This window comes from Pseudopodoces humilis, chromosome 8, assembly GCF_049639895.1.
Source record: "Pseudopodoces humilis isolate 2021_Gansu_Grassland_sample_001 chromosome 8, ASM4963989v1, whole genome shotgun sequence".
Taxonomy (NCBI): Eukaryota; Metazoa; Chordata; class Aves; order Passeriformes; family Paridae; genus Pseudopodoces; species Pseudopodoces humilis.
In genome coordinates this window covers 30,696,596-30,717,083 of record NC_142207.1, presented here as the reverse complement: position 1 = coordinate 30,717,083, position 20,488 = coordinate 30,696,596, and the positions used below count along the sequence as shown (strand labels likewise).

The 20,488-nt window shown below is 38.6% G+C and overlaps 1 protein-coding gene across 1 annotated transcript in view; it reads right to left on the bottom strand.

The window, feature by feature from the left end:
- Nucleotides 1-20,488, bottom strand: part of COL5A2 (collagen type V alpha 2 chain) — a 95,047-nt gene that overhangs the window by 32,256 nt on the left and 42,303 nt on the right. The window contains exons 2-12 of the mRNA XM_005530331.2: nucleotides 14,587-14,811; nucleotides 13,120-13,133; nucleotides 11,788-11,820; nucleotides 11,128-11,160; nucleotides 10,414-10,467; nucleotides 6,763-6,873; nucleotides 5,339-5,416; nucleotides 3,341-3,385; nucleotides 2,779-2,832; nucleotides 2,119-2,172; nucleotides 623-676 (exon numbers count right to left, since the gene is read on the bottom strand). Coding sequence (XP_005530388.2) covers nucleotides 623-676; nucleotides 2,119-2,172; nucleotides 2,779-2,832; nucleotides 3,341-3,385; nucleotides 5,339-5,416; nucleotides 6,763-6,873; nucleotides 10,414-10,467; nucleotides 11,128-11,160; nucleotides 11,788-11,820; nucleotides 13,120-13,133; nucleotides 14,587-14,811 — 755 coding nt within the window. The remainder of the gene's footprint in view (nucleotides 1-622; nucleotides 677-2,118; nucleotides 2,173-2,778; nucleotides 2,833-3,340; nucleotides 3,386-5,338; nucleotides 5,417-6,762; nucleotides 6,874-10,413; nucleotides 10,468-11,127; nucleotides 11,161-11,787; nucleotides 11,821-13,119; nucleotides 13,134-14,586; nucleotides 14,812-20,488) is intronic.

The window sequence follows — 20,488 nt, the reverse complement described above, 5'->3', positions numbered from 1 at the left end:
GAGGAACAGCATTTGAGCAGCTCACAGATGATACAGCCTTGAAGTTATTCTCAGCATTATACATATTTTCATTGTCATTAAAAGCTTTATCATTTATATTGTTGTGTGATCAACCTTCAAATTTCAACAAAAGTAATGAAGTGGCAGGCCAAGTTTTGACAGTTAATATGGACAAACATTAATTAAGCTAAGATCAAAATTCAGAGCAATCACTTAAAATTAAACTCAGACCTGCAAACTGCCTCGTTCTTTCAGAATATGTCAGTCCAGAAACATGATAAACAACTGCTACCAAAACACATTTAGCAATTCAACCAAAGCTCTCTCGCACTTAGCTTCCTACCAAGTTTCTCTGGAAGGGCTAACAGAAGGGAGGTAAGTGCCTTGTGTCAGAATATTGGTGATATGAATCTAGAACAGAAATCTCAGATAACGACAGTTGTCCTTTCAGCAACAAAGCAAACACTAATCTGGAGCCCAGCAGTAAGGTAAGACAAGGCCTTTAGATACTGAATGGCAGAACTTTGCAATACTGATGAGTCACATCAGGATGAAGCAATAAGGAACCATCATATGATGACATATGATTATTTTGCTAAAATTTATATAATTGTGCTCTTACTGGAGATCCTGGGAATCCAGGCTCACCGGATTGTCCTGGTCTACCAGGTTCACCCTAAGGAGAGAGAAAAATAAAAAGGAACACATTAAAATAGGAGATTTGAAAAACTGACTTTCTGTATCATTCTTCCATTCAAACAAATAAGGACACTCACATCAGTATTATGCATCCTCTCTTTACTGTAATGATGTCAGTGACATAAATCAATTGTATATGTGCCTAGCAAATGAGCATTAGGCACATTAACTCACAAAGGGTTTTTAACCAAGAACTGGGAAAACTGAAGGCTGAGCCCACAATGTATCCCAGTCATCAGGAGATGTGTTTTCAGGGAATTAATGAGGCAACCTTCTATCATCTTCACACAGAGCATCAAATTGCTATTACTTCCCACTGGAACAGCAATTTAAAACTATCTGCATTGTAGCTTGTGACTCTCCTTCTGTTTAAATGTTTTAATATGTGTATAATTTCATTCTAGGACAGTGATTATTTCTGTGTATTAAAACAGGAAAAACAATGAATGGTGAAACCAAACAAGTATATTTTGAAGATGAATCAAAGCCCTCCATAGTCACAGCCAAATATTCCTTTATGTGAGTCAACCAGTTCAAATACACCCAGGACACCAGGATGCAGGAATATGAAAGGCTTCAGGAAAATAGTTTCAGGTCAGAGAGAAGGCAAAGTGCTTCACAAATGCAATTAAAGACACCCAAACAATGGAAATGGGGGAAGTTTTTAGAGCAGGGCCAAGATTTGACCTCCCTGCACTGAGAGTTAACTGTTGCCAAAGATTCTTAAAAACCCTTGTACAGTTTAACAGGAAGGTAGCTGTTACACAATTAATTTCTATACTAAAATGGCATCTGAAGTTTTCTAACTAATTTCCAAGTTATAAATTACAGTTCAGATGGATTTAGTGTGATTCGCAAACAAATATTATACACCTACCAGTAAGGCCTAAGGCTACTATTGAGCAGTATACATATACATTCATATGTATATAAAACATACATTTGACATATATATTTATGCATATATGGATAAAGAAAAAAATCCATTAGGAACATAATAAATTTTTTTAAGAAATTAAATACTAAAATCTTGTCCAGAACCAAATGTATGCTGCCATTAGTGCTCTTCTAACCCAATATGCACTCCCAAAAGAGATGAGATGCCTCCAAGTGACCCCCTGTGATTTATTATTATGTTTGATTTCATGAACGATTACCTCAGCTAAAAACTTATTGACCAAGAAATCGAGATGGTGCTTAGACTTTAGGTATGATGATGACACAAAAGGAAAGAAAGGAGGGGTTGGAAGATGGTTGCCAAGATTCATAGTTGTGATGCTGGATTTAATGAGCACAATTACAAAGGAAAGCAGACAATAGTAGTTAGAACAGGCACATCTGCTGGTTAGTCACTGTCTCACAGATACCAATGTTTGTTTTATTAAAAATAAAACAAGATACAAAGAATAACAAACTTACATCTTCACCAGGTTTGCCTGGAGGTCCCTCTGGTCCACGAGAACCAACTGGCCCCTAAGAAATAAATTTATTTGTTGAGAAGTCAGTTTAGCCATCACTTAAATATCTATTTACTCCATTTCTAAGTCTGGTTTTACAAAAACTAATGTAGAAAAAGGAAGATTTTATGCCTAAGCACATTTGCTCAGTTTTGTGGTGCTCTTTCTAACCATCCTGACAATAGAAAATCTGCATTATATTATATGAAAACACAGGATGGATTCTTTAGGGGAAAAACCCCAGAACATTAAAAATCACAGTTGCTGTTGCTTCAAATCTCTGGCTCTTGCTTGTACTTTTGAACCATTTTGCTGCCTCAAAAAAAAAATATTCTCATCATCCTTTGTGTAAATTACACTATCAGGTATGGTTTTAACAGTGCCTAGCCATCCTCAGGCCTGTGCTGGAAAAGTGAGAATGTTTCTAATATAATCATTGCTATTCACATTCAAAACAACTCAAATTCACTGGTCCAGGACAACCTGCTTTGAACACCACAACTCTTCACTGAAGTTACTTAATAGTTTCAGCTGAAACAACACAAAAAAGTCTGTTCTGAAATGAAAAAGTACAGCAAATTTGTCATTCTGTTGTAGAAATGTTTGTATTTATTGGTCTTACCATAGGCCCTGGATCCCCAGGTTCACCAGGTGGGCCTGTGGGGCCAGCACCACCCTAAAATTAACCAAAAATTAGTACAGTTACAAATTCCAAAAGCAACTATAAGAATTTAATTTAAAATCCGTGACTAGGAAAATCACAGCCTATGGGAGAGTCTGGATACTAATTCAAAATCAGTTCACATTTCCATATGAGTGAAAGATGGATACTGAAACCCCTCAGGCTGTAGATAAATCCTGTACCATACACAAACCCCACTGGAAACTTTACACCCTGCCAATACCAAAACCAGAACAGTCTCCATTTTCATTGCTGCTCACTCATTAAAAAACATGTTGGGTTAAAACCCTGTTAAAGATCTAATAAACAGTTCTTTTGGAGCCAGTTCCTGTGTATAGAGTCCATCTGGAGCAGAGCCCTTGCTTAAAATCCCTTCTGGATGAAGGTGCATTCAGCCACAAGTCACTGAGGATGTTCACTGCCCCAGAGATCACAAACCCCGCTCACTACGAGCTCTGCCTTCAGCTCTGGCCAATTAAATCCCCTGAGGTGAAACACTCACTTGTTTTCCTTGGAGACCCTGAGGACCTCTTGGACCCACTGGACCCTGTTGAACACACAACTTGTTACACATTGGAAAACAACCTTTCCCAACTAAGATTCACCCTACAGAGAGCAAAATGGCCTGATAGCGACCATTTCTACAGAGCATTTCTACAATCTGAAAGGTTTTTACTCAGAAAACTGGCATTATGAAACACAAATGCATGTTGAATGAAATCTTTGAAGTCCAAAAGCCACAGGAGTGTAATTTCATTAGCAGCTGAAAATATGGACTTGGCTGCTTCATGCAACCTCACAGTCTCCGGAATCACAATAACGGAACTTTCTGCCTAGCTCCATGAAAAAATGTAGTAACAAAGTAAGAGTTGGGGGGAATAGTCCTCGCTTGAAAGGAATGTCATTACTCAGATGAATCTCATAATGGAATCAATGACAAAATAAATTAATCTTCTTGTTCTCAGAAATCATTGTTTTCAGTCATGAGCTGAAAAGCAGTAATGAAAGGACGTGTTTAAAGGTATCCTACAAACCACCAAAAGAGCTTTCCAAATCATTTTGGTTAGTTACACAAAACTCAGATTGTCCCTTAGAAAGTGTCATGGGAATTTTAGGAACAATCTCAAACCTAATTGTAACTTGTAACATGAAATAAACGTTATATTGTTTGAAAGTAATTATCTTGGTTCTGGGAATGCAAAAGTATCTACAAGACAACCATTCACTTTGACAGAATTTCAAGACTTAATATTTTTTTACTAATTTTTACAAAGCAAATGTGGAAGAGTTAGCGATTTAAAAAAAAAAGGTAATGAACATTAGAAACAAAACAGTCTTTCAGCTGTCAGTTACCCAGCTTACAAGAGAAGGAAAAACAGAATGTCACATGACATGATCAATCAATCCATAGAGAGCAAGTGAGTGCCAACTGACTTCAGCAGACATTGTGTAAGGCCACAGATATATTAACATTAAATTTAATCATATTTGAGAATAATAAGAGAAGAGGGGGTACAAAAGATGCAACACCTTGAAAAAAAACTGTGTGAAAGGATTAAGTGAAACAATGAAAAGAACAAAGTAGGACAGACTTGTAGAAGAAATCATTTTATGTTCAGAAAGCAAATTCACTGAAGAAAGACATTCATCAAAAAGTTCTCTGAAGAAATCACTGCAAAAGTTAGTCCTAAGGAAAAGTATCAAATTACCTTTAGAACCTTTCATATGGTATTGGAACTGATTTTGAAGGCTACTAGTGGAGACATGGATAAGATTCAGGTGGGCAAACTCATGGACAGTACAATCACTAAAGGATGATTTTCTTCAGATTGGATGTTAAAAATATCAGCAAAGATAGTAACAGTATTTTCAAGATATCAAATGTGAAGAGAGGTATTATTAAGAAACAACCCCAGGAGTTCCAGAAGAGAAAACTTATGTTGGTGAAACAGCTCTCAGAGACACTAGAAAATTTCAATGTTACTATTATGTCCTCAGTGCACTCAAAGAAAAGGGCATATCTAAACAGTGAGGGATGCCAGTAAAAAACTGGACCCACTGGAGAAACAGGAAGTCTGCCTTGAAATAACAAAGTATAGATTTGAGTTAAGAGCTGGTTTTGGAAGTAATTTTTTCAAATTACTACCAAAAATTCCCTGACTTGATGTTACATGTGAAAGGAAGTTACATATTTGTTTATTCTGCTTTGTGTTATACCTGACAACTTCCAGTCACTCTACAGTGACAAAAGAGGAGCTGTTTTTTCCTCCTGTACCTTACTGTTAATAGCTGCTATATTTCAGAAGGAGAGACAGAGGTGGGAAAAGCAGCTGTCATTCAACAGAAAAACACTTTTTTCCCCAGGCAGTGTGCAAAACTCTACTAGAATATCCTGTACATCCAAGTTCTAGAGGCACAGGAAGCTGTAGAGGATGAATTCCCTTTTGGGTTTTTGGGCATGCAAATCCTCTCTTACAGTACAGGGCTAATGTGGTCTTACCACTGCACCAGGCATCAGTCCCATCTGACTACCAAGTCCAGACTTCTCATCCAGTCCTGCCATCTGAGCTGAAAAGGGCTGGAAAAATAAGATGGGTGATTTTAGCTGTGAGTCATTGTGAGGTATTACAAATGGAAACATAGTTAATTTTATGATGACAAATTAAAATTTTTAAGTGTCTTGCCCTTATTCAGCAAAGCTGAAAGCCACTGCTGTTCCTATCAATTCACAGAGACCAATAAGCTAGAGAAGGAAGAAACTCCAGTGCCCTTCTCCTTATGCAAGCAAATAGTTGAAATCAACAGTTTTATTTTGCTTCATTCAGAGCCAGAGCCTCATTGGCAGGCCAGGCCAGAGCTTACAGGAGCTGAGAACATCAAAAGCTCAAACATAGATTCAAATCTCCCAACATTTACAGGTAGTTCCTCAGCGGATTGGTACCCAAACACATTTTCTAAAGGCTGGAGATTGCCTGAGGTCAGAGACAAGAATACAAACAAAAAGTGTTTTCAATTTCCAGCCACACCTTTCTTCCATATTTTCTGTGGAATTCTATGTAGGTTAACGGTGCCTCCATTATGGTGCCTCTGTGATTCTAAGAGATTCCTGTGTGTTGAAGATATTTACTTGGGCTGAGGCTGCTGGATCCAGAACTGTTGGGAAATGTGGTTAAGTCAGGAAATGCTGCCCAAAGTTGCAGGCTATTGGCCTAACATGGATATTGCAAATTTTTGTCACTATAACTATTGTTTTCAGTAGCATCTCAGGAACAATGGAATGAGAAATCAAAACAGGTGTCAAAACAGCAATAAATGTGTAACTGAATACACCTGACAAATTCAAATATGTATTTAATTATCAACCACAATTAGTGGCCAATAGAAGGGGGTGGAGAAAAAAAAGAAGTTTTGCAGAATACCTTATATGTATCTATGGCTGGTTAGCTTTGCTTTCATAAACAATTTCTTACTTAATCTTCTCAGTGTTGGTCTGAATAATTCCAGCAAGAAGTATAATCAACCACATTTTAGTTGCTCTCATTAGTTATTTATAATGCATCTATCTTAATTCTCACTTTTCTGTATTCCTAATTTGGTGCACTCATTTCCTCTGTACTATTGCTCAGACCCCTTGGGTGGTGGAAGTAAAAGAACCCTTGTGGTTGTTCTAGATTAGAGCAGCTTGGCTTTCCTAGATGGTAAAATCTGCTGTGAAAGGCACATCCTTTCCCAGGTTTCTCACACTGAACTTGTCCCTATTTTTGGCAGAATTTGCAGTGCCTCTAGCTGCTGCCCCTCGTGACTGGAAGACAGGATGTGTGGGCACAGCGTTCCATGGTCATGGAACCAAAGGCAAGGTCCCTTTTATATCACGTGGATCTGGTCCAATGCTCCACTTTCAGCTACAGCAAATGTAAAACTTACCCTGCTTATTCCATCTGGTCCTGGGTGAGTGGGATGCCCTGGAGGACCAGGGTCACCAGGCTGGCCAGGAATACCAGGTTCCCCATCAATCCCTTGAGGACCACGAGGACCCTAAAAAGAAAATCAGGAATGCCAGCAATGTGCAAAGGTATCCACTGAAATCACTGTAACTGGCAACCACTTGCCTTTTTGGGATAAATCTGTATTTCTACAGAAAGACCTTCAAACAAACAACATCCCTAAAGCTCTGTTTCCACCTTCAGATCAGAAGCGCTGACTGAAATTAATCATGAATCCAACACCTAAGTAAACTGCAGCAATTTCTATCACAGGTTTCTTTTAGAAACGCAGGCTTCCTATCATTCCATACTAGAGTATACTATTCCTCAAAACCTCTTTGGCTTTGCACACCATATAGAATGAAGTTAATTCACTTCTAAAACATGTACAGTTCAGATAAGTGTAAATATACACAGAGGCTTAGGAAACTCCAGAGTAATGCTGGATTTTTACAGCCTACTTGACATCATGAATGGTTTAGCCAGTTCATACCACTGCTGAATTCTCAACACAGTTATAATGCCAGAAATGTGGGGAAAGTTACCTGGTGTTGAAGTCACCTCTAGCTAGTATTTACAGAATAGGTTAGAAACCATACTGTGGCTCTCATTTTAATGTGGCTCCCACTTTTAATTCCTAAATTGCACTCAACTCATATAAGAACTAAAATTAAATGTGGATGTAGCTAATAAAACATTAGTGGAAGAAAATGAGTAGTAATGGGGCTAATACAGACATGCTTCAATCATAAATACAGACTTTGAAGTGCTTGTTATTACTTTTTTTCATTAGAATAAAATGCTTGACCAAGGCAAGGAAAAGTTTTAGACTGTGTAATGAGATTTTCTGTTTTAAGGATCCTTAAACATAAAATTTTAGAAGCCTGGCTCACTGAGTCATCTTTTCAAACACAATTAACCATCAGACAGACTGTCGGGGTTTCTGTGAGGTGAAGACTGTGTCTGCAACATATTTCAGTGGAATTTATGTCCAAAGTGGTATGGCTTGAACCAGTATGGTTCACAGAAGGTGCTGTGAATAGATGGCACTCTGAACAAATGAGAAAGTCTGTGCATGCTGGATAGAGCAGAAGGTTTTAGCACAAAGCTTCATACTAAAATATATCTATTATGAACACAAGTACACACTGCCAAACTTAGGAGTGCTGACTGTCCCAAGGAGGAAAAGAATGAGATATCTTATTTGTTTGCTCACAAAACAAAAAGAAAACAAGTAAAGCATTAGAGAAAAAAAAAAAACAAAACCACAAAACCACAGCTGCCTATAAAGAATTTAGCAAGTCTCTGTAGGATTGCCAATTTTCAATACCCACATGAGACACCTTACCAAAATCTAATAGAGAAAAAGCCTTTTTTAATTTATTTTTAGAAAAGGATGTACTTTTTAGTCACCAAAACTGAAGTTGCTTCAAGAGCAAAAACAGAACTGCATATCTCAAAACCAAACAAGTCATCAAAATGCATGTTTGTAGGTAGCAAGCGGTATACAACCAGTTTGGTGGGTTTTTAATAAAATATTGATTATAATTTTATTTACTTTACAGTATTTATACATAGAGGAAAAAATCCCTTTCATTTTCTCTCACTGGTGAAAGGTCAGTAAGGTTAAAAAAAAAAAAAAAAAAGAAAAAGAAAAAGGAAAAACATTCTCACAAATGCCACGAGGTGGCACCATTTAAACGCACAATTTTCTCATTCTGGTCCACCGCTGCTGATGGTCAGGAAAAGGTTTTGCTTGTAATAAAATAAAAGGAAAAAGCAGCTCATGGTAGGACACTCCCCAACTTCTACCTACTTAAACTGCTACTGCAAGTAAAACTGAGTGTAAATCCACCTGGAAAGAAAAACATATGAATGGTTCTGAGGATGTCCAAGTTTATTTTCTGTCTTCAAAAGACCATTTGTTAACAACTAAAATGTCCTCATGCTCCAAAACTCCCCCTCCCTAGCTGCATTCTGAACATGCAGCCATGCTACCCCCTAGCTGTCTCTCACTGTTACACTAACAAAGAATCTGGTGTAAAAAATACACTAATATTCCTGAATTCATTTTACATCCAAGGATCCTGCTTTTGTAAAAGGTGGAGATCCACAGCAGGGTTGGGTTCTTTCTGCTCACTAGTCAGGAGGAGTCTGACTTTAAAGAACAACAAAAAACAGTCTGAAGAAATAAACAAACAGCTTGGAAATGTGCTTAGTGCATTAGTAACATCCCCAGTCAGTAATGTATTTAACCAGATTAATTTTACAAAGGCAGTCTGTACATGGCTATCTGCTCCATGAGGGAGGTTTTTTTCCATAATATAAACTGCACATTTCTTTTCCTCAAGTAAAAATAATCCCCTCTGCACTGGCAGTCACTGTGTCTCTGAGAGCAGTGCTCTTGGTCTCAGACCCACACTCTGGCATACACACAGCTCATCAGAACCTCTGATGGAACATTTGCAAAGGAACCGACTGCTTCTCAATCTTTTGTTATTCCTTGAAAGCAGAATAATAACCTGTGTCAAAAAGACTCAAAGCTATTTACAGCCTTTTGGGATTTGAGGTGTTTGTGGCCACCACTCTGTAGAGACACAAGGGATGTATGGCAGAAAACTAGGATTTATTTAGCATCTCAATGACAGTACTGCACATTAGGAAAGCACTTCAGACAGTCTCATTCAGAAAACATAAGTCAAGGTTTCTCTGTGTATCCCAAGACTGCACAACTACTCCCAAAGTTCTGTTAAGCATTTTGATACTCTTTCTTCTCACAAATGTCTTCAGGAGATCTGAAGAGCAGCAGGGGCTTGGCAAGCATCTCAAAGAGACTACAAACTTCCAGCACTGCTTTAACAACATCATTACCATCTACAGACAACAGGCACACACTGGCAACAGGGCAAGGAAGACTGGTTTAGGCCTTTGCCTAACCTCAGTATTGGCTTGCTCTCGCCTGAGGGAAGGGAAAATATCCACACTGAAATTACAAAGATTCAACTCCCAAATCTGCTTTTAGAAGCTTCTGCTCTTTGACCTAGCTTTTTCAACAGGAACATGTCATCTGGGGTATTTTCAAGCACTCCTTTTTGGTCTTTCTGTGGTTCTCCACATGCAGACACCAAAATTCTCCTATGAAGTCTTTATTTCCACTGAGCAATCCTGGTTACATTATTCACCAGCATACCAATAAATGTAGTCAAATGTTAACTCCTGCTAACTTCTGAGCTTTGTCTTTTCTGCAGTGCTCTGAGCCACACAGCTCACACTGCTTCTGCTGTACAGCAGTCACCAGCAAACAGCCATCCAGTTTTATCAAGGGAATGTAATGTTCCAGTTCTGTCCGAGAATGTTGAAAAAGTATGGCTTTGGTGGAATTACTGCTAAACCTCTGTCCATTTCTCAAAATATTCAGGTTTCAATCTACCCAAACAAGGATGAAATAGAAATGTTTTCCTGTTTGTTACCTGATTCCTGGAAAATACGAGGACAGTTTTGGTAATTCTAGAAGACATAGCGACAGTTTAAAGCCATTTAATCTTTTGAGGTTGCTTCAGGTACTTTATTTCTGAGATATTAAATAACTTACAGGTCTTCCCTTTGGTCCTCGTTCTCCTCGTGGACCTTGTGAGCCTGGAGGTCCCTAAAAGAAAGACCAAAAATATTAAGTCTCTTGCAAAGTGACTAATGATTAATAAAGCTCTGAAAATACAAAATCCAATGCTTGTTTGAAAAATAATCTGTGGGTTTTTTTCTACATCACCATGAAGAAAATAGCTATAATCAACAAGTATTCAATATTTCTTCTCAACTGTACATTACCTGATGGGAGTAGAACCATGATGCAGAGATCTACAAAATAGTTTCATCTCTCATGTGCTCCACAGGTTAACTCAGCAAAGGTTTCCTAAATGCTGGACACTCTTCATGCAGAGATGAACAGGTTTGAGACACCCTCCCTGCTAGTCGAGGACTGCCCTGTGCTCAGCCACAGCACGGAGCATCCTGCAGCTCCTCCCGCTCCTGCTTGGGCCCTGCTGGAGAGGCATTCCCCAGCATCCACCTGGCACTAATAGCCTCAGATGTCCATGTGCTACAAGCACACATCCACTCACTCTGGGCATGGGCTGACCTGGCACTGGTAGAAACATCCCATCGTCTTCTCACCTCCTCAAAACCATTATGGCTCTGCAGATAATACCCACTGAGGCACGGAAGAATCCTCCTTCACATCACCCTCACAACACAAACCAGACATGGCACAAAGTGGCAGATGCCTCAAGAGAGGTCAAAAAGTACTCACGGCTGGTCCCGGGCGGCCTCGTATGCCTGAAACCTAGAGCAGGGAATATAAATTAGTCACCACGTGTCATGGGTGCATTTGTCATCACTGCCCTACAGAAAATCAGTTACTGAGAAACAAATAAATAGCAAGGCAGGACAATAAAGTATCAAGCAAGTAAAAAGGCTTTTTGGGGGTAGGGGAAAAGAAGTAGTAAATATAATTTCCACTGGTTATGTTTTTCCAGTTTGGAGTCTTTTTATTAGCAATGTGAGCAAAATCTTAGAAGTACCACTGCTCCTCTAAAAAAAGATTTAATAAATAAGTGAATTACAATAATTTAGGCTCAACTTATTCATTATTTAAATCTGTTTCTCTTCACATTAGAAAGGAATAAATTGATATAGATAATGAAATTTTATTTCACCCCTTTTTAGATACTAGTTTACCATTGTACACTTGTACATCTACAAAAATCTAACCATAAAAATAAAGATTTTGATGGAAGAACTAACAGGAATTTCTGATGTTACAAATGTGAAGCAGCATACTTAATTCCACTCCTTTCATTCCTAGGCTGTATGGTTTTGTTATATTTACTTCATTGCTGCAATTCTACTTTAAAGCATTAATATCTGCACTTCTACGATGTGCTGATGGATGAAGAAAATATTGACTTACAGGTGGCACTATTCCAGGTTCTCCTTTTTGTCCCTGTAGGAAAAAGATACCAAAACATCAGATGCCAGAAAAGAAGTGAAAGTACAGTTCACAGTACCAGTTTCACCAATACCATCCCTGTGAGTAAGGCTTCTTTAAAAATACAACAAGACTAAATTAAAGTAACTGTGACAAATAATCCATATTATTTTAATGACTGTGGACACTGATTAAATGAAGGCCATAAATTAACATTATCCTCTAGCTGTACAACATACTGTCTGAAAGAAGAATTAAACTAAAAAAATACAAATTTTTTCTGTTAGAGCTGCTAGAAAGTGCTAGAAGATACATTGGAGTTCTGTTGTTGGATTATTTGATTCATGTGAAATACAGAGCCTAGAGCAGTATTTAGATTCCATTTCTTCAAGATACTGAGTTAAAATATGTATCATCAAATGGATATAGAAATCCATCTGCAGCCTAGGGACAGAAGACAATGATATTGCATAGCTTCAGAGTGAAGGACAACAGCAACTGACAATTGACTTCTTTTCTTTAAGCTGAATGTGTTAACAATGATTACATGTTACATCAAATAACTGGGCTGAGATCTATCAGTGTTTTTTTAAGGAAAAAAAGAGGACTTTGCAAAGATAAAAAATTTCCTGCCTTGCTTATCAAGTAATTAATAACAAGGTGGGTACAGTCCATTTATTTCCATAAACTACCTCTGCTTACAGGGCACTCAGTTTTGGTGAGTGCATGTACTTGATCATCTAAAAGTTATTTCAATTATTTCTTGCAGTTGCTTACTATCTTGGAAGCCTATTTATGGGAATGCCTTTTAATTTCTTATGTAAGAACAGGTCTTCCCTTTGTTTAATTGCACACGAAGTGAGAAGAGCTGCCCACAGAACCGTGACTCTGGGCAAGGACACGCGATTCCAGTGCTACCTCCTGCCCACTGGGCAGCTCAGCCTCAGCACAAAAACCAGCTGCAAGCTTTAACAGTTCAGCATCTACTGACAGAATGGTCCCTTCCCTCAGCCTGTGGCACTGCTAGAGGTGATACAACCAAACTACTCCAACTGGAATTCCTTTGATGTAGACAGCAAGGATTTTCAGCCAGGGGATTTTCTATGTTTAGATCAGGATTTCCACCCGCATCCCAGCATTTTTTCATGTGGACTGCAGTCTCCCTAGCCACCAAGAAAGGCCAAGAGAAAGAACTACATATTTTTAACAGAGATCATGTATATCTTTTGTGATACACTTCAAGGAGATGCACGGGAGCCTTTTAACTCCCTTTTAACAATAGTAATACATTACAAAAAGTAAAGGAAATCTTACCTTTCTTCCTCTACCTATGAGAAAGGACAAAAGAAGAAAAGAGTAGAAATTAGTGATTGTACTCTGAGAGACAGAATACAGTAGGAGTTGAGTGAAGGTGCTACAGCTAGAGCCATCCCTGATCCTGGATGCAGAGGGGATGGTGCATTGCCTACAGGGAGCTGGGGGAGTTTTCAGGGACACACATACTCCCTGGTTCAGGTCTGAGGAATCACAACACTGTGCAAAAACATACTTTGATTCTCAGCCTTTTTCCTCATTGTACAGAATAACAAAACAAACTTTGGGAAAGCAGAGCATCTTGTGGGGAATTGTCAGACACTGGCCTAATGACTGACAGGAAGTCAAGGGAAGCTTTATTACTGACTCCAACAATAACTGTTGATGGATCCACAACATATTACAGAGTATTTTTCATTAGACAGAGCTCATAGAGGGATTTTAGACCTTTTCTTTAGGTAGTACCTGTAGTGCAGGTATGCATGGGCATGCATTCAGGGCCATATAGCCATACTCATGCCTACAAAAATCCTGCAGAAAAATATTTTATTAACACTTCAAATAACAGCAAGGAATTTGGGGATGTATCCACACTGCTTTTAAATTTGCTGGGTGTAGCCTACTGGTGTTGGCCCAATGCCTACCAAAATAGAGCAGGATGCACCATCTATTTATTAGTGCTCACCACATCTTGCTGCACTGCTCAATTACACAAGTCCCTACTTTGGTCCTTATCACTACTTTGTTCAGTATTAAGCTGATCAACAGCAATTATATCTCCTGAAGAAATTAATTTTTATACATTGAATGTAGCTCTAATAACACAATATACAGTATTATATAGCTTTAATTGCAAGGTAAAAAAAATTCTTTTAGGAAAATTGAGGGGGTATTCCTTTACCCAAGTCTCTCCAGGAAGAAGAACTGGACTGGAAAAAACATAATCTATAAGGTATATAACAGAAAAGATGCAAATAGGGAGTTTATAATACTTCACTCTTCTTTTATATCTCAAAAAAAAGATCCGTGTTTTCACTTTGGGAAAACATTTTAGATTTACTAGAGGATTGCTGAATTGGGAATTTGAAAGAATGCACTTACTATATACAGTTATGTATTCAATATATATTTATCTTGGTATGTTTATTTTATATATATATATATACTTATCTTTCAGTATCAGATGAACCACAAAAAGAAGCCAGAATACAACCCCCTCAAAATATCAAGACAGATTTCAGATCAGTCTTTTTAGCTGTAAAGGCATTTGGGCTTATATCAGCCTCATAGCCTAAAGCAAACTGTTTTGAGTCAGCTGTGGGGCAGCCCAAGAGGGATGATAACTGCCAAGTATCTACTATTTTCAGACTTAAACTTTCACCATAAAAATAGCATTAGCAACTCCAATATCACAAGGTTTCTAGTTCTTTGGGCTGTCTCTCCTTTCAAACTAGAAAAGGTTCTTACCAATGGTGGGGTCAAAATCCCGTGACGTATGGGGACACACAGGACAGCACTCTCCCGGGGGCACCTGGGGGTTCTCACACTCCAGCATATCTTGACACTGGATTTCATCGCAAAGAATAGCTCCATTGTCACAGACACAGATTTGGCATGGTGAGGGCTTCCAAATATCCCTGTTCAGGTACATCTGTCCATTCTGAGTGCAGGCTATTTCTTCACCATCTTCTCCTGGAACACAGGAGAGAACATACAAGACATTGTCCAACTATGAAATTGAAGGAATGGGACTAGACAAGAAAAGAGCACATCTGGAGATGAGAACTAGCATCACATACACAGAGAAAATTGCACCAGCATAGCTGAAGCTGATGGTAAGGACTTTTAAGATATGTGTCTTTCTTATATTACCGCCTTATTTCTTGATCAGAAAGAAGTAAAATGGTCACCAATTCCCCCACAGTATCAAAGGAACTTTGTCTCCTGAGTCTTTGGATGTCATTCTGCTCAGTGGGGTGTCACCTCTGCCCTGAGGAACTCCTGCCAACTCCCTGCTCTGTGCAAGAGCAGAGCACAGGGCATTGGAGAGGTCAGACCAGGGACACCTCTCTGGAACAGCACATGCTGCCTGCTCCCTGCTGGCTTACACAGCCAGATGGGACAGGGTTCAACAGATAGGGCAGCAGTTAGGAGAAAGAAAAAAGACCATCACATTTACTGGGTGAGGTTTATTTATTGGTGTATGGAAATACCAACACAGAGAATCAAATCTGAACAGGAGAGCCAGCCTGCTGTCCAGAGGCACCAGCAGCACCCACTGCAGTGGTATTTGTAGCAGTGTCACCAGCTGAGCAATAAGTGGCTCCTCACATCATTTATGTTCAGTTTTTATAATCCAGCTGGTCATGGCCCAACATGATTAACCCAGCACACACATGATACTGTCATGGATATATCTTGACTACATACAAAATACCCCTTAGATATTTTAAGCACATATGAAAGACCATCTTTAGTCACTATTTATACAGGACCTGTATGGACTGGCTTTTATGCATGCATCCTTTCTATGTTATTCACACAATTGCACTTACATTTGTCTTATTTTACCCATATATAAGTCTTTGCCCTTGTTTTCTTCCTACTTTGTAGCCAAACATCCTGGATATGTTTGGATTTTTTTTTTTAATCATGAGGTGAGTAAAACTCAGTTATCTTCCCCTAAAATTAAAATATGTCTGAGAAAGAGTACAAAAAATAAGTAGAAGTTTTGCTTGTGTATCCAACATTTCACAGAATGCCCTAGCAGCAAGAAAATATTTTTTTCATTTTGTCCTAATGAATATTTCATCCTCTAAAGGAACAAGCAGCTGTAAAACCAAAGAATCGTCCCCAGGCTGTCCCTAGACCATGTGTCACAACTTGCAAACCAAGAATCCCAGCACCAAGAGAGTGTCTGAGTCACACACAGCAAAGCTGTCACTCACAGTCCAAAAATTATTTTCCTGACCCCCTGAGATTCTGCAGAGAAGACTCATCTTACGTGGGTGGGAGCTCCATCTGATTACAGAAATCCCTGCTATCAAAAATACCTTTGAAACTGGACAATCCAGTTAAAACCACTACTGAAAATTCCCAAACAGGTCTAATTTCTAATTGATACAAGACTGGGAGTAGGGTCAATTATATATACAGGACACATCCTCCTAATCAAAGATCATAACTATTGTTTGTTTAAGCAAACCTGCGACTAGTGTAAAAATTAACAGCTCTAAGCACAAAGACAATTTCATTGTTCTATACATTTCTGTCCTAATTTAAACCAGATGTAAACAGAAAATTACAAAGTAATAAATATGAGCAGATTTGGAATTTCAGCTTTGTGCCTCATCTCAAGCCCAGTTACTCCATGAATGTCAAAGCCTGAAGAAAGGGAACAGATGTGCCATTAACTGTTACCTGCCATCACTAGCATCTTTCTAACAAAAACTCAAATTGAAATTTTCACCAGGTCAGCTCCTCTTCAATCACTTACTCACAGCAACAGACAAAATGACTCAAAGAGGTGCTGCAGAAGCTTGGGAGGAAATGTTTTCAGTGTGAAGTAAAGACATCAACCAAGTGTGCTGTACAGTCCATTTATGACACTGTGAGAATCATTTTCCAAACTGCAGATCGTATTTTGGAAACCATTCTTCTCACTTCTCCCTTGTGAGCATGACATAATGCACTGTCTGACATATTTAGCCTTTTCCCCCCAGATGTCTGGCATATGGTCTATGTCTTCTTTAACGTATCACCCACAGAACTCTTTGTGCTGTTCAAAAGAGCATCAGCTTGCATAAATGAAATTTCTAAGTTACTGAGCCCAAAGTCAGCATTCTGTCATAACTTCAAATAAACCACATAGCAACTGCTTTGGCAAATCAGAGCTGAGCCAGATGGTGACTAGCTTCTGCCTGGGTCCTGCTCAGCGGCTGGGAAAGAGGCAGACAAAGGCAGGGGGGAAAGCACATACCAACTTCTGAAAGCTACTAGGAAGTCTGCTTCCCTATCAGATTGCAGATATAATGGTAATCAAAATAACCAAAACCAAAAACCTACCACCTCTTAATATTTTCAGAAGACACAAAGGTACATCTTTTAATTACATTTGGTGCTCCTAGTTTTTCTTTCTGTTGTGACTGCATTACACTGAAAAAGTAACCTGGAAAGCGCAGCTGTTTCAAAGCCAACTCATTTCACAAGAACATTTTGACATTCTATTCCCAGGCCTGAACTGCAGTCATGTTATCCAGCTACACCCAGAGAGGCAAAGGCAGCAAAGGAAATCATTCTACCATTTCCCCTCTGGCGTGGAAGTTTGCAGGTTTGTTTTAATCAGAGAGACCAAGTTACAAACTCTTTATATATCACATGTTCTTTCTACCTCTAAATTTGTAACATAAGGTGTTGAGTGGCTTGAGAAGCAGCTTTGGAAATTTTTAATGAGGAAAAAGGATCTGCTAGGCCATTAACCAACTCCTTTTTTACCAACAAAAAAGTACAACTCTAGTTGGTATTGGGCCTGAATAAAGAACTGACAGGATTCAAACCCACCAAGTTTCAAAGCAGTCTGCAAATATAAAAGGCAAGGTAGGAGAAATACCCATGAATCATTTAAGAACTCATTTAAACATGAGCTCACACAACAACCAACCTTCAGAAAGAGGATTACTTACTGTGCAAAGTACAGTAAGTAAAATGCAATTTATTTCTGCTATATATTGATGTATTTGACTTAAGTTAGTTTTACTTTGAAGAACTAATTTATCAGCAGTCAAATTTATCATCATTAATTTATCATCAGTTACAACTAATTTACTGGATCCTCAGACACAGAGATTACACATCAGCAGCTTGGAAGTAATGGCACTGACATGCCCAGGCCCAGTTTGATGGTTTGATGTCACCACTGAAGCTGTACTAATTACTGGGAAGGGAGGAAGGGGACAGGGGATCCAACATGTCATCCCAGCCGCTAGACGGCTGTCAATGTCCATCAGTCATCATGAGCAAGTGTCAATGTTCATGCACAGACCAGGTGTGTAAGGCCTCCTCTGCTTTGGGGTGCTTGTGCTGAGCTTGCTTTCATTTCAAGTACATCTCAAGGTTAATTCTCAAGCCAACAGCAGGACAGGGGTTTTAAAAGACAGCATATTAAATAATTTCAATTTTTCACCTCATGATTTTGAAAGCAACACTTAGAAATTTACTGCTGCTTCAGTTGCTGTTTAAAGTTACTTGCTTCACATTATTGTGCTCATATTGCATTCACTGATTCCTGGTTCGCGTCTTGCACGTGGAAAAAGAAAAGTAAGGCTGGGCAAAGTAAGGCAGAACAAATAGAAAGAAAGGCAAAATGACACCACAAAAATGTGCACCATAAAAAGTAGAAGCAGTGAACCACCACTGCCTCAGCTGAGGTGATGGCAGGTATATGAAGGACAGGAATACATCTTTCAATGACCTACTTGAAGAAAATAAATGGCACAAGCACAGCCTGCATATATGAGTGTTTTCTGCAGACATGACAAGGGAAAGAAAAGGATTTGGCATCAAAGCAGCTCCCTTTCATCGCATTTTTACTAGTCCTACCAAATGTGCTAATTAAAAAAGTCTAGAAGCTGACAGACCTACAGTGGTAGAGAACACAGTCTAACAAAAGCAAAAAAGATGATGATTGGTAGTGAAAGCAGTCAGTTTTAGGCTTTCTTCTGCCAGGAGGGGCTTCTTGATGCATAGTGTAACCAAAGCTCAATTCTTTTGCATTGCTTAACATAAAAAGACTGGAACAGAAGGGGTATAGTTATTTAATAAAAAAGGGTTGGAAATAAAACAGCTTGCACAGGGATCTTCTCATCCTCTCTTTGTCATCGTCATGCTAGTTTGTGAAAAGCATAGGGAAATATAAGATTACACAGATACAGAGGTTCTAAAGCTTAAAAAGCAAGAAAATGAAAAGCTGAGTTTTGAGATATGAACTACAAAAGTTAACCCTGCTGACTCACAAAGCAGAGGTGCAGAAGCAAATCAAAGTGAAAGATGATATGTGCTAACAACCATTCTGCAGATGTACTCTTGTGCATGCGTACAGACTGCCAAGACACGGACAAGAGGAGCTTGGTGTTAATAATGTTTGACTGTCAGCCTGCTGCAATAATAATGTAGGGCTTGATCCAGATCCCATTAAATCAATGGGACAAACCCTCTCATTTACTCCAGTAAGAATTAGATTGCCTGGTTTGTTTATATTTTGGTAATTTTTTTTAGTGGTAATAAAGTATTAACTCTTATAATAATTATATATATAATTTTTGGTACTAATATATAATATATAGAATTATTGTGACTTGCAAATTATAATGCAAACAACAATTATTCTGAAAATCAGATAGTTTTTCAGGAGTGCTGATAAACATAAAATCTATTTTGCATTTGTTGCACAGAAACAATTCTTGTTAATAATGATTAGAAGAGAGAATTCATATAAGTACAGTTACATACATGAGGATGAACCTGTAATACTTCACTAATGAAAGACTAAACTGATGCACAATTTTGCCCATTTTGTGCACATAAGCATTTAGGAAGAGAATGGAGTTCCAAGTTACTGTCCAATCTCCCTTGTAAAAAAGTGGGTAAGAACAAATCTCTTGCATTATACTTATGGGAATGTACATAGGCACAAAGCTTAAAACACAAACCTGTAGGAAACCAGATTTCATCAGAACTTTTTCTTAGGAAAAGAGGCTGGGGAGGGTTAAGCCATCCTCCAGAGTTTCTGTTTAAAAAAAAATCCTAGGGGGTAATTTGCAAAGTTGACAATTAATAAGCCTTTTTAACAGCATTCTACAGAATAAAATATGTTGAATGCCTTAGAGTAAGTGAGTTTCAATTGAAGAGGTCAACCCTCTAGACAAGAAGCTACAAGCCTTCAGAAGTAGAAAGTTCCAGGGCATTCTCTTAAATGAAGTCAATAATTTCAAAACATGTATTTTCGGCTGGAAAATTACAGGCTCAACTGCTTTTCCAGTGGAGGCCACAGATGCCATTAAGTATGAATAAATACCATGAAGCATCGAGGTGCAAGTCAGCTCCCAGGAAGAGAATTATTTGTTGAAATTACTGTGACCATCCTTAAAGCCATACACTGCATCTGGCCAGCTGCTTCTGGCTGGCACTAAGGGGAAGGAGTTCACTCTCTGAGATTCACTAATCAAGAAAACCCAGCCTCCAAGCCCTAAACAACAGTCCAGAAGCAGAAAGCAACAGCAGAACAATATATACTGGCTTGAGAGAAGAAATAATCTCTCAGGTAAAGGACTCTCTTAGTGTGACCTGGTACCTGGGGTTTGTTTCTTCCAGA